The sequence below is a fragment of the Coregonus clupeaformis genome, unplaced genomic scaffold (assembly GCF_020615455.1).
Source record: "Coregonus clupeaformis isolate EN_2021a unplaced genomic scaffold, ASM2061545v1 scaf1844, whole genome shotgun sequence".
Taxonomy (NCBI): Eukaryota; Metazoa; Chordata; class Actinopteri; order Salmoniformes; family Salmonidae; genus Coregonus; species Coregonus clupeaformis.
Window position 1 is genome coordinate 69546 of NW_025535298.1, and position 13798 is coordinate 83343.

General features: G+C 39.4%; 1 protein-coding gene and 1 pseudogene across 1 annotated transcript; both read left to right on the top strand.

The window, feature by feature from the left end:
- The first annotated feature begins 3011 nt into the window (after nucleotides 1-3011).
- Nucleotides 3012-4035, top strand: LOC121549167 (annotated as a pseudogene).
- Nucleotides 4036-11396: 7361 nt separating this feature from the next.
- LOC121549168 (trace amine-associated receptor 1-like) lies at nucleotides 11397-12422 on the top strand. Its single transcript, XM_045218835.1, has one exon. It carries the CDS (start codon nucleotides 11397-11399, stop codon nucleotides 12420-12422), a length of 1026 nt encoding a protein of 341 aa, XP_045074770.1.
- Nucleotides 12423-13798: the final 1376 nt, after the last annotated feature.

The window sequence follows — 13798 nt, forward strand, 5'->3', positions numbered from 1 at the left end:
AGAGCCACCCTTTGCAGCAATTACAGCTGCAAGTCTCTTGGGGTATGGTCTATAAGCTTGGCACATCTAGCCACTGGGATTTTTGCCCATTCGTCAAGGCAAAACTGCTCCAGCTCCTTCAAGTTGGATGGGTTCCGCTGGTGTACAGCAATCTTTAAGTCATACCACAGATTCTCAATTGGATTGAGGTCTGGGCTTTGACTAGGCCATTCCAAGACATTTAAATGTTTCCCCTTAAACCACTCGAGTGTTGCTTTAGCAGTATGCTTAGGGTCATTGTCCTGCTGGAAGGTGAACCTCCGTCCCAGTCTCAAATCACTGGAAGACTGAAACTCCCTTTTTTTTGCGCCATCTATCATTCCTTCAATTCTGACCAGTTTCCCAGTCCCTGCCGATTAAAAACATCCCCACAGCATGATGGGATGGTGTTCTCGGGGTGATGAGAGGTGTTGGGTTTGCGCCAGACATTTTCCTTGATGGCCAAAAAGCTCAATTTTAGTCTCATCTGACCAGAGTACCTTCTTCTATATGTTTGGGGAGTCTCCCACATGCCTTTTGGCGAACACCAAACGTGTTTGCTTGTTTTTTTCTTTAAGCCATGGCTTTTTTCTGGCCACTCTTCCGTAAAGCCCAGTTCTGTGGAGTGTATGGCTTAAAGTGGTCCTATGGACAGATACTCCAATTCTCGCTGTGGAGCTTTGCAGCTCCTTCAGGGTTATCTTTGGTCTCTTTGTTGCATCGCTGATTAATGCCCTCCTTGCCTGGTCCGTGTGTTTTGGTGGGCGGCACTCTCTTGGCAGGTTTGTTGTGGTGCCATATTCTTTCAATTTTTTTATAATGGATTTAATGGTGCTCCGTGGGATGTTCAAAGTTTCAGATATTTTTTTATAACCCACCCCTGATCTGTACTTCTCCACAACTTTGTCCCTGACCTGTTTGGAGAGCTCCTTGGTCTTCATGGTGCCGCTTGCTTGGTGGTGCCCCTTGCTTAGTGGTGTTGCAGACTCTGGGGCCTTTCAGAACAGGTGTATATATACTGAGATCATGTGACAGATCATGTGACACTTAGATTGCACACAGGTGGACTTTATTTAACTAATTATGTGACTTCTGAAGTTAATTGGTTGCACCAGATCTTATTTAGGAGCTTCATAGCAAAGGGGGTGAACACATATGCACACACCACTTTTCGTTATTTATTTTTTGAATTTTTTGAAACAAGGTATTTTTTTCATTTCACTTCACCAATTTGGACTATTTTGTGTATGTCCATTACATGAAATCCAAATAAAAATCCAGTTAAATTACATGTTGTAATGCAACAAAATAGGAAATACTTTTGCAAGGCACTGTATCTACCTTTGTCGAATGCACTGACTGTAAGTCACTTTGGATAACAGCGTCTGATGAATGACCAAAATCTAAATATAGATATCCGTGGACGTTGAAATCAATGCAGGTCCAGATCGCACCAAAAAAGACCAAATAAAGACGTCCGAAATGCGTCGCCGTTGGTCCTAGGTTACTCAGGATCTAATGCCTCCTGCACCATGCCTCCTTTGCTTCAAATAAATTAGCTCCACACGCTAACTCACATGTTTATACTGTCTCTGGCACCATCTGTTTCAATTTTTCACCTGGTCTTCATTGCCATAGATGTCACGCCCTGGCTCTGGGGACTCTAGTATGTTGAGCCAGGGTGTGAGTTTTCATTTGATTCGTTTCTAGTTTAGTATTTCTATGTTGGCCAGTGTGGTTCTCAATCAGAGGCAACGTGTATCAGCTGTTGCTTGTTGTCTCTGATTGGGAACCATACTTAAGCAGCCAGTTTTCCCACAGTGTTTGTGGGATCTTGTTCCTATTAGGTTGTGTTTGATCCAAGGACGTCACGTTATCGTTTTGTTGTTTTTGTTCGTGTATCATTAAATAAAAGTATGTTCACCTTCCACGCTGCGCCTTGGTCCTCTGTTCCCGACGATCGTGACAATAGAACGATATGAGGCTGTGTACAATCTACTTCACTATTCCACCAAGATTACTATACCAATTGCATGGCTCATGGTTTTTGCCGGTTGGGCCATTGCTACAATGTACTCCTATGGCATACTATCTTAAAAGGCAAATGTCAGTGACCTGGATAAATTCCTTGCATCCCATATACTGCCTAGGAAGTCAGAATATTTTATTTATTACATTGTGGGGCTCCATAGACACATTGATAGACTAAAATGACAGATGTGGTGTTTTGTGCTAGTGCACATAATTACATTACCCGATCTCCCCCAGTAAAACTAAATAGAACTGAATTGAAGCATTTGAGAAATATCTTTTGCACATTATACTGCTCTCAAAATGTGGCTGTTTCTTTTTGTGTAACAGTGTTTAACTGAAAATCTGAATTTGAGTCCTTTATAAAATGGCATGATACTTGTCAAGGTTTAACAATTATCCTCAATGGTGCTGCTGAGGTGAGAGGTTACAACCATATGACATCATCAGCTTTAGTGCCCTGTAGAGTTGAATGTAGCGATGTCTGATTGGTCAAAAGGATATTGTAATCATCATTATGGTAATAGACTATGGGTACAAAAGCATGAGATTCAAGTTCCGATTTTTGTATCACATTGTGACCAGGGAAAAGGGATTCACATGTGATGCATCACCATCTGCATCGCTGAGAGGTAAGGTATGATGAAGCACCATGAAAAACAAATCATACTTGCTGAATTGGAAACACTTACATTGTATGTCACACCTTTTGAAATGGAAAAAACATGTCTCTGGGTATTTGTGAAAATATTTCATATGAATAAGCAACAATAATTTAATAAATTAAACTAAGTGACACCATACTGTGTCGAAAAACATAGCTTTTACATTTTAAATTAAACCATGCATAATGTAATTATTTCCAACTAATATTCTGTAATTGATCTTTAAATCTATAGTAATGAATAATGTGACAATAATGTATATTTTTTATTTCAGATAAGATTCTTTCAACCATGACCATGGAACTAGGAATCAGTCTAAGCAAGGCTGATATTGTTGAGAATATACTTCTATGTTTTGAATCAGTGAATGGGTCTTGCAAAAGATCAATCTTTCCTCCAACAATACGAGTATTACTTTATCTCTTCCTTGGCTCAATGTCTGTTCTCACAGTGTGTGGCAACCTTCTTGTAATCATCCCCATCATTCACTTCAAACAGCTCCACACCCCAACCAACTACCTCATCCTCTCTCTGGCTGTGTCAGACCTCCTCTTGGGGGCTTTAGTGATGCCTCCCAGAATGGTATATTCAGTGGAAAGCTGCTGGTATTTTGGAGATTTATTCTGTAAAATCCAAACCAGCATTGATATTATGTTGTGCAATACATCCATTCTTAATTTGTGTTTTATTTCTATTGACCGGTATTATGCAGTGTGTCGCCCTCTCCTTTATAGAACTAAAATAACTGTTCACGTTGTTCTGATTATGATGCTGGTCACCTGGATTGGTTCTGCTATAGTAGTGTTTTCTATAGTATTTCTGGAGCTCAGTATTTGGGGCATGGAGGAGTTTTACTATAAAAACATTGCCTGTGAAGGAGGATGTATTTTGTTTCAAAACAAAGTGTCGAGTACTGCGTCTTCAGTTCTCTGGTTCTACATCCCAGGAGTAGGGTTGCTTAGCATCTACCTAAAGATCTTCCTTATAGCACGGAGACAGGCACGCTCAATTCAGGGTACAACCAATCAGAACTCTGTAGGCAAATCACAGAGGAAGGCCACCAAAACACTTGCTATCATTATGGGGGTATTTCTATCATTCTACACCCTTTTTGTCAGTCAACTGCATTGATCCTTTTATTAGTTACTCTACCCCACCCGTTTTGTTTGAAACACTTATATGGATTGTCTATTTGAATTCAACTATTAATCCCATGGTGTATGCATTCTTTTACAGTTGGTTCAGGAGGGCGTTTAGAATGATCATTTCTGGTAAAATATTTCAACCTGACTCTTCAGAAATACAATTGTTTTCAGAATAAATACAGTGAGCTCCAAAAGTATTGAAACAGTGACAATTTTGTTTGGCTCTGTACTCCAGCACTTTGGATTTGAAATGATACAATGACTATGAGGTTAAAGTGCAGACTGACAGATTTAATTTGAGGGTATTTTCATCCATATTGGGGGAATATTTAGAAATTACAGCACTTTTGTGCATATTCCCCCATTTTAGGGGACCAAAAGTATTGGGACGAATTCACTTATATGTGTATAAAAGTAGTAAAAGTTAGGTTCTTGGTCTCATATTCATAGCACGCAATGACTACATCCAGCTTGTGATTGTACAAATTCTACCAATATAAATAAATGGTAAATAATGTATTGTGTAATTTTGAAGTCACTTTCACTGTAAATAAGAATATAATGTGTTTCTAAACACTTCTACATTAATGTGGATGCTACCATGATTACGGATAATACTGAATGATTCGTGAAAAATTATGAGTGAGAAAGTTACAGACGCACAAATATCATACCCCCAAGACATGCTAACCTCTCACCATTACAATAACAGGGGAGGTTAGCATGTCTTGGGGGTATGATATTTGTGCGTCTGTAACTTTCTCACATCAATTTTCACGAATCATTCAGGATTATCCATAATCATGGTAGCATCCACATTAATGTAGAAGTGTTTAGAAACATATTCTATTCTTATTTACAATAAAAGTGACTCCAAAATGACACAATACCTTATTTACCACTCATTTCTATTGGGCACAAAATAATCTGAAACACAACTGAAAAAAACAGCAAATGCATCCACAAATTTGTAGAATCACAAGCAATGTAGTCATTGCGTGCTATGAATATGAGACCAAAATCCTAACTTTTTACTACTTTAATACACATATAAGTGAATTTGTCCCCTAAAATGTGGGGACTATGTACAAAAAGTTCTGCAATTTCTAAACGGGTCACCCCATATGGATGAAAATACCCTCAAATTAAATCTGTCAGTGTGCACTTTAACCTCATAGTCAATGTATCATTTCAAATCCAAAGTGCTGGAGTGCAGAGCCAAAACAACAAGACATGTGTCACTGTCCCAATACTTTTGGAGCTCACTGTATGTCTAAAATCAGTACTGACAAAGAAGTGTGACAAATATGTGCCTTGCTCTCAGTTCTTTATTAAACCATATCAGACACAGGTGTGTAGTTTTAAAAAACAAGTACAATCCAGTTGGCCCCAAAACATTAAATCAACCCACGTCCACTAGTAGGAGTTAGCCTCTCCTCTCCCATATCTTTACATACATACATACATACATACACACACATACACGCACGCATACATACCTACAGTACATAGGGAGCAGAGACGGTAACACATCGCTAGTGGCCTCGAGTGGATGTAGTCATACAGATTTTTATAGGATCTCTGTGGATGTAGTATCCTTTCAGTTTTTTGATTCATTGTTTTGCAACTCCAGCTGATGAAATTATGTTGTCTAAATGGCATGGTGAAAACATGTTTGCACTTACGTGATATTATTGAAATAAAGATGATTTGTTTTGATAATGTGTAATGTTTTCTGTGTTACTGACTATTTTGCACATTTTAAAGTGGCCTTTTATTGTCCGCAGCACAAGGTGCGCCTGTGTAATGATCATGAAGTTTAGTCTAGTCCAGGGGTGTCAAACTCATTTTAGCTCAGGGGCCACATGGAGGAAAATATTTTCCCAAGTGGGCCGGACCGGAAAAATCATGGTATATATAACTTAAAAACAACAACTTCAGATTGTTTTCTTTGTTTTAATACGATCAACATACAACATAAAGCTGGAGCCTGAGGACAGTGTGTCCAAAATAGTACAAGCACAACATCACTATTAATCATAAAACACGTCAAGTTTATTTGAAAATTTTAAAGAAAAAGAACACACAAACACACAATGCCTCAGTGATTAACAGAACTGTTTCACAGATCACAGAACTATATCAGGGTGTCATTTCTCAGGCAGAAATGTAGATAAAAATAATGAAATCCTGTTCCCCAAACAAGTGCAAGAACCACAGAGTCAAGAATAGGTTAAATATACAAATAAAATAAAATCAATTAAAAACAATAGCACATCAACATAAAAACATATAAACATAAAGCTGGAGCCTGAGGACAGTGTCCAAAAGCACAACATCACTATTAATCATAAAACACCTCAAGTTATTTGAAAGTTCTGAGGACAAAGAACACACAAACACACAATGCCTCAGTGATTCACAGAAGTATATCACAGATCACAGAACTATATCAGGGTGTCATTTCTCAGGCAGAAATGTAGATAAAAATAATGAAATCCTGTTCCCCAAACAAGTGCAAGAACCACAGAGTCAAGAATAGGTTAAATATACAAATAAAAATAAAATCAATTAAAAACAATAGCACATCAACATAAAAACATAAATCTGAAAGTGTTGCTCAAACTCCCGTAACAGTCCCGTTATTTTATCTTTGAACCGCTTCATGTCTGCCACATGTTGGGTCGCGCACACATTTTTCAGACAGGGGAAGTGAGCTGCATCACCACCGGCAAGTTGTGTCTCCCACAATACATTTACATTTTAGTCATTTAGCAGACGCTCTTATCCAGAGCGACTTACAGGAGCAATTAGGGTTAAGTGCCTTGCTCAAGGGCACATCGACAGATTTCTCACCTAGTCGGCTCGGGGATTAGAACCAGCGACCTTTCGGTTACTGGCACTACGCTCTTAACCACTAAGCTACCTGCCGCCCCAAGCTAAGCTACCTGCCGCTGACAGCTTCAACTTGAAAGAACGTATGCTGTCATAATACTGCGTGACAACTTTGTTGCGCCCTTGCAGCTGTTTGTTCAAGTTATTCAGGTGCTCTGTAACATCCACCATAAATGCAAGGTCCTGCATCCATTCTGCGGAATGAAATTCTAACACTGGTTTGCCCTTTTCTTCCATGAACTGTTCAATTTCTTCTCGTAAATCAAAGAAACGCCTCAGCACAGCACCTCGGCTTAACCATCTTACGTCAGTGTGGTATGGCAGGCCATAGATGTGGTCTTTCTCTCTGAGAAGGCTGTCAAACTGATGGTGATTCAGGCTTCTGGATCGGATGAAATTATCAGTTTGGATGACCACCTTCATGACATTATCCATCTTTAATGACTTGCAACACAAAGCCTCCTGGTGCAAAATACAGTGAAAAGTCAAAAAATCACATCCTCCATTTGCAGATTGCACTTTCTCTCTGAACTTTGTCACAACGCCTGCTTTTTTCCCGATCATTGAGGGCGCACCATCTGTAGCCAGGCTGACAGCGCGGGACCAGTCCACTCCAACCCTGTCCAGCGCGCCGACGAGTGCGGTAAAAATATCAGCTGCTGTCGTTGTATCTGTCATTGGCACCAACTCCACGAACTCCTCGGTGATGGTCAATGTGTCATCAACTCCGCGGATGAAAATGGCCAGTTGTGCAACATCTGTAATGTCCGTGCTTTCATCAATTTCAACCGAAAACGCAATAAATGACTTTACTTTTTGCTTCAACTGGCTGTCCAAATCCACTGAAAGATCGGAAATCCTGTCTGCAACTGTGTTTCTTGTCAGGCTGATATTTGCAAAAGCCTGCCGCTTTTCAGGGCACACAATCTCCGCTGCCTTCATCATGCATGTTTTTACAAATTCACCCTCACTAAATGGTTTTGAAGCCACTGCGATTTCATTAGCAATGAGGTAGCTAGCTTTCACTGCAGCGTCACTGATGTCTCGGCTGTGAGTAAACACAGACTGCTGTTTCTTCAGACCCGCCAACAGTTCATTCACCTTCTCTCATCTCCGCTGTCCTTGAAAGTTGTCATATTTGTCGGCATGAAGACTCACATAGTGGCGACGAAGGTTATATTCTTTCAGCACTGCAACATGCTCTGAACACACCAAACATACAGCTTTCCCATTCAATTCCGTGAATAAATAGGATGACCATTTTTCTTGGAACACTCTGCACTCTGCGTCCACTTTTCTAATTTTTGACAGAGACATATTGGGGCAATGAGGGTGCCAAAGCACATAATGTTAAAAGTAGAAGATGTAATAAATATCGCGGGCAAAACAAAGTAGCTCATTGGCTGCACGTGCTTGACCTACTTGCTCTGCCCCGGTATAAACAGTTTGCTTGCTTAACACAATTGCTATTGCGCCATCCAGTGGACGCAATTGGAACAGCAGTTTATTTTATTGAAAAATTGCAGCGCATTTTTGTACTTTACAAAATTATTATTATTATTATTATTATTATTATTATTATTTTATTATTTTTTTTCAAAATCATCTCGCGGGCCGGATTAAACCTGTTTGCGGGCCTGATCCGGCCCGCGGGCCGGACGTTTGACACCCCTGGTCTATAAGCTTGGCACATCTAGCCACTGGGATTTTTGCCCATTCATCAAGGCAAAACTGCTCCAGCTCCTTCAAGTTGGATGGGTTCCGCTGATGTACAGCAATCTTTAAGTCATACCACAGATTCTCAATTGGATTGAGGTCTGGGCTTTGACTAGGCCATTCCAAGACATTTAAATGTTTCCCCTTAAACCACTCGAGTGTTGCTTTAGCAGTATGCTTAGGGTCATTGTCCTGCTGGAAGGTGAACCTCCGTCCCAGTCTCAAATCTCTGGAAGACTGAAACTCCCTTTTTTTTGCGCCATCTATCATTCCTTCAATTCTGACCAGTTTCCCAGTCCCTGCCGATTAAAAACATCCCCACAGCATGATGGGATGGTGTTCTCGGGGTGATGAGAGGTGTTGGGTTTGCGCCAGACATAGCATTTTCCTTGATGGCCAAAAAGCTCAATTTTAGTCTCATCTGACAAGAGTACCTTCTTCCATATGTTTGGGGAGTCTCCCACATGCCTTTTGGCGAACACCAAACGTGTTTGCTTGTTTTTTTTCTTTAAGCCATGGCTTTTTTCTGGCCACTCTTCCGTAAAGCCCAGTTCTGTGGAGTGTATGGCTTAAAGTGGTCCTATGGACAGATACTCCAATCTCCGCTGTGGAGCTTTGCAGCTCCTTCAGGGTTATCTTTGGTCTCTTTGTTGCATCTCTGATTAATGCCCTCCTTGCCTAGTCCGTGAGTTTTGGTGGGCGGCACTCTCTTGGCAGGTTTGTTGTGGTGCCATATTCTTTCCATTTTTTTATAATGGATTTAATGGTGCTCCGTGGGATGTTCAAAGTTTCAGATATTTTTTTATAACCCACCCTGATCTGTACTTCTCCACAACTTTGTCCCTGACCTGTTTGGAGAGCTCCTTGGTCTTCATGGTGCCGCTTGCTTGGTGGTGCCCCTTGCTTAGTGGTGTTGCAGACTCTGGGGCCTTTCAGAACAGGTGTATATATACTGAGATCATGTGACAGATCATGTGACACTTAGATTGCACACAGGTGGACTTTATTTAACTAATTATGTGACTTCTGAAGTTAATTGGTTGCACCAGATCTTATTTAGGAGCTTCATAGCAAAGGGGGTGAACACATATGCACACACCACTTTTCCGTTATTTATTTTTTGAATTTTTTGAAACAAGGTATTTTTTTTATTTCACTTCACCAATTTGGACTATTTTGTGTATGTCCATTACATGAAATCCAAATAAAAATCCAGTTAAATTACATGTTGTAATGAAACAAAATAGGAAATACTTTTGCAAGGCACTGTATCTACCTTTGTCGAATGCACTGACTGTAAGTCACTTTGGATAACAGCGTCTGATGAATGACCAAAATCTAAATATAGATATCCGTGGAGGTTGAAATCAATGCAGGTCCAGATCGCACCAAAAAAGACCAAATAAAGACGTCCAAAATGCGTCGCCGTTGGTCCTAGGTTACTCAGGATCTAATGCCTCCTGCACCATGCCTCCTTTGCTTCAAATAAATTAGCTCCACACGCTAACTCACATGTTTATACTGTCTCTGGCACCATCTGTTTCAATTTTTCACCTGGTCTTCATTGCCATAGATGTCACGCCCTGGCTCTGGGGACTCTAGTATGTTGAGCCAGGGTGTGAGTTTTCATTTGATTCGTTTCTAGTTTAGTATTTCTATGTTGGCCAGTGTGGTTCTCAATCAGAGGCAACGTGTATCAGCTGTTGCTTGTTGTCTCTGATTGGGACCATACTTAAGCAGCCAGTTTTCCCACAGTGTTTGTGGGATCTTGTTCCTATTAGGTTGTGTTTGAGCCAAGGACGTCACGTTATCGTTTTGTTGTTTTTATTCGTGTATCATTAAATAAAAGTATGTTCACCTTCCACGCTGCGCCTTGGTCCTCTGTTCCCGACGATCGTGACAATAGAACGATATGAGGCTGTGTACAATCTACTTCACTATTCCACCAAGATTACTATACCAATTGCATGGCTCATGGTTTTTGCCGGTTGGGCCATTGCTACAATGTACTCCTATGGCATACTATCTTAAAAGGCAAATGTCAGTGACCTGGATAAATTCCTTGCATCCCATATACTGCCTGGGAAGTCAGAATATTTTATTTATTACATTGTGGGGCTCCATAGACACATTGATAGACTAAAATTACAGATGTGGTGTTTTGTGCTAGTGCACATAATTACATTACCAGACCTCCCCCAGTAAAACTAAATAGAACTGAATTGAAGCATTTGAGAAATATCTTTTGCACATTATACTGCTCTCAAAATGTGGCTGTTTCTTTTTGTGTAACAGTGTTTAACTGAAAATCTGAATTTGAGTCCTTTATAAAATGGCATGATACTTGTCAAGGTTTAACAATTATCCTCAATGGTGCTGCTGAGGTGAGAGGTTACAACCATATGACATCATCAGCTTTAGTGCCCTGTAGAGTTGAATGTAGCGATGTCTGATTGGTCAAAAGGATATTGTAATCATCATTATGGTAATAGACTATGGGTACAAAAGCATGAGATTCAAGTTCCGATTTTTGTATCACATTGTGACCAGGGAAAAGGGATTCACATGTGATGCATCACCATCTGCATCGCTGAGAGGTAAGGTATGATGAAGCACCATGAAAACAAATCATACTTGCTGAATTGGAAACACTTACATTGTATGTCACACCTTTTGAAATGGAAAAAACATGTCTCTGGGTATTTGTGAAAATATTTCATATGAATAAGCAACAATAATTTAATAAATTAAACTAAGTGACACCATACTGTGTCGAAAAACATAGCTTTTACATTTTAAATTAAACCATGCATAATGTAATTATTTCCAACTAATATTCTGTAATTGATCTTTAAATCTATAGTAATAAATAATGTGACAATAATGTATATTTTTTATTTCAGATAAGATTCTTTCAACCACGACCATGGAACTAGGAATCAGTCTAAGCAAGGCTGATATTGTTGAGAATATACTTCTATGTTTTGAATCAGTGAATGGGTCTTGCAAAAGATCAATCTTTCCTCCAACAATACGGGTATTACTTTATCTCTTCCTTGGCTCAATGTCTGTTCTCACAGTGTGTGGCAACCTTCTTGTAATCATCCCCATCATTCACTTCAAACAGCTCCACACCCCAACCAACTACCTCATCCTCTCTCTGGCTGTGTCAGACCTCCTCTTGGGGGCTTTAGTGATGCTTCCCAGAATGGTATATTCAGTGGAAAGCTGCTGGTATTTTGGAGATTTATTCTGTAAAATCTACACCAGCACTGATGTTATGTTGTGCAATACATCCATTCTTAATTTGTGTTTTATTTCTATTGACCGGTATTATGCAGTGTGTCACCCTCTCCTTTATAGAACTAAAATAACTGTTCACGTTGTTCTGATTATGATGTTGGTCACCTGGACTGTTTCTGCCATAGTAGGGTTTTGTATGATATTTCTGGAGCTCAATATTTGGGGCATTGAGGATTTTTACTATAAAAACATTGCCTGTGAGGGAGGATGTATTTTGTTTCAAAACAAAGTGTCAAGTATTGTGGCTTCGGTGCTCTCATTCTACATCCCAGGAGTAGGGTTGCTTAGCGTCTACCTAAAGATCTTCCTTATAGCACGGAGACAGGCACGCTCAATTCAGGGTACAACCAATCAGAAGTCTGTAGGCAAATCACAGAGGAAGGCCACCAAAACACTTGCTATCATTATGGGGGTATTTCTATCATTCTGGACACCCTTTTTTGTCGTCAACTGTATTGATCCTTTTATTAGTTACTCTACCCCACCCGTTATGTTTGAAACACTTATATGGATTGCCTATTTGAATTCAACTATTAATCCCATGGTGTATGCATTCTTTTACAGTTGGTTCAGAAGGGCGTTTAGAATGATCGTTTCTGGTAAAATATTTCAATCTGACTCTTCAGAAATACAATTGTTTTCAGAATAAATACAGTGAGCTCCAAAAGTATTGAGACAGTGACAATTTTGTTGTTGTTTTGGCTCTGTACTCAAGCACTTTGGAATTGAAATTATATAATGACAATGAGGTTAAAGTGCAGACTGACAGATTTAATTTGAGGGTATTTTCATCCATATCGGGGGGAATTGTTTAGAAATTACAGCACTTTTTGTACACATTCCCCCATTTTAGGGACCAAAAGTATTGGGACGAATTCACTTATATGTGTATAAAAGTAGTAAAAAGTTAGGTTCTTGGTCTCATATTCATAGCACGCAATGACTACATCCAGCTTGTGACTACAAATTCTACTAATAGAAATGAATGGTAAATAATGTATTGTGTAATTTTGGAGTCAATTTCACTGTAAATAAGAATATAATATGTTTCTAAACACTTCTACATTAATGTGGATGCTACCATGATTACGGATAATCCTGAATGATTCGTGAAAAATGATGAGTGAGAAAGTTACAGACGCACAAATATCCCTAAGACATACTAACCTCCCCTGTTATTGTAATGGTGAGAGGTTAGCATGTCTTGGGGGTATGATATTTGTGCGTCTGTAACTTTCTGATGAATGACCAAAATTCGATTCATTCAGGATTATCCGTAATCATGGTAGCATCCACATGAATGTAGAAGTGTTTAGAAACATATTCTATTCTTATTTACAATAAAAGTGACTCCAAAATGACACAATACATTATTTACCAATAATTTCTATTGGGCACAAAATAATCTGAAACACAACTGAAAAAAAACAGCAAATGCATCCAACAAATTTGTAGAATCACCAGCAATGTAGTCATTGCGTGCTATGAATATGAGACCAAAAATCTAACTTTTTACTACTTTAATACACATACAGTGGGGGAAAAAAGTATTTAGTCAGCCACCAATTGTGCAAGTTTTCCCACTTAAATAATGAGAGGCCTGTAATTTTCATCATTGGTACACGTCAACTATGACAGACAAAATGAGAGAAAAAAACCCAGAAAATCACACTGTAGGATTTTTTATGAATTTATTTGCAAATTATGGTGGAAAATAAGTATTTGGTCAATAACAAAAGTTTCTCAATACTTTGTTGTATACCCTTTGTTGGCAATGACACAGGTCAAACTTTTTCTGTAAGTCTTCACAAGGTTTTCACACACTGTTGCTGGTATTTTGGCCCATTCCTCCATGCAGATCTCCTCTAGAGCAGTGATGTTTTGGGGCTGTCGCTGGGCAACACGGACTTTCAACTCCCTCCAAAGATTTTCTATGGGGTTGAGATCTGGAGACTGGCTAGGCCACTCCAGGACCTTGAAATGCTTCTTACGAAGCCACTCCTTCGTTGCCCGGGCGGTGTGTTT

What these genes read in the sequence shown, in the direction of transcription:
- LOC121549168 (XM_045218835.1), top strand. Translation starts at nt 11,397, where the DNA reads ATGGAACTAGGAATCAGTCTAAGCAAGGCTGATATTGTTGAGAATATA.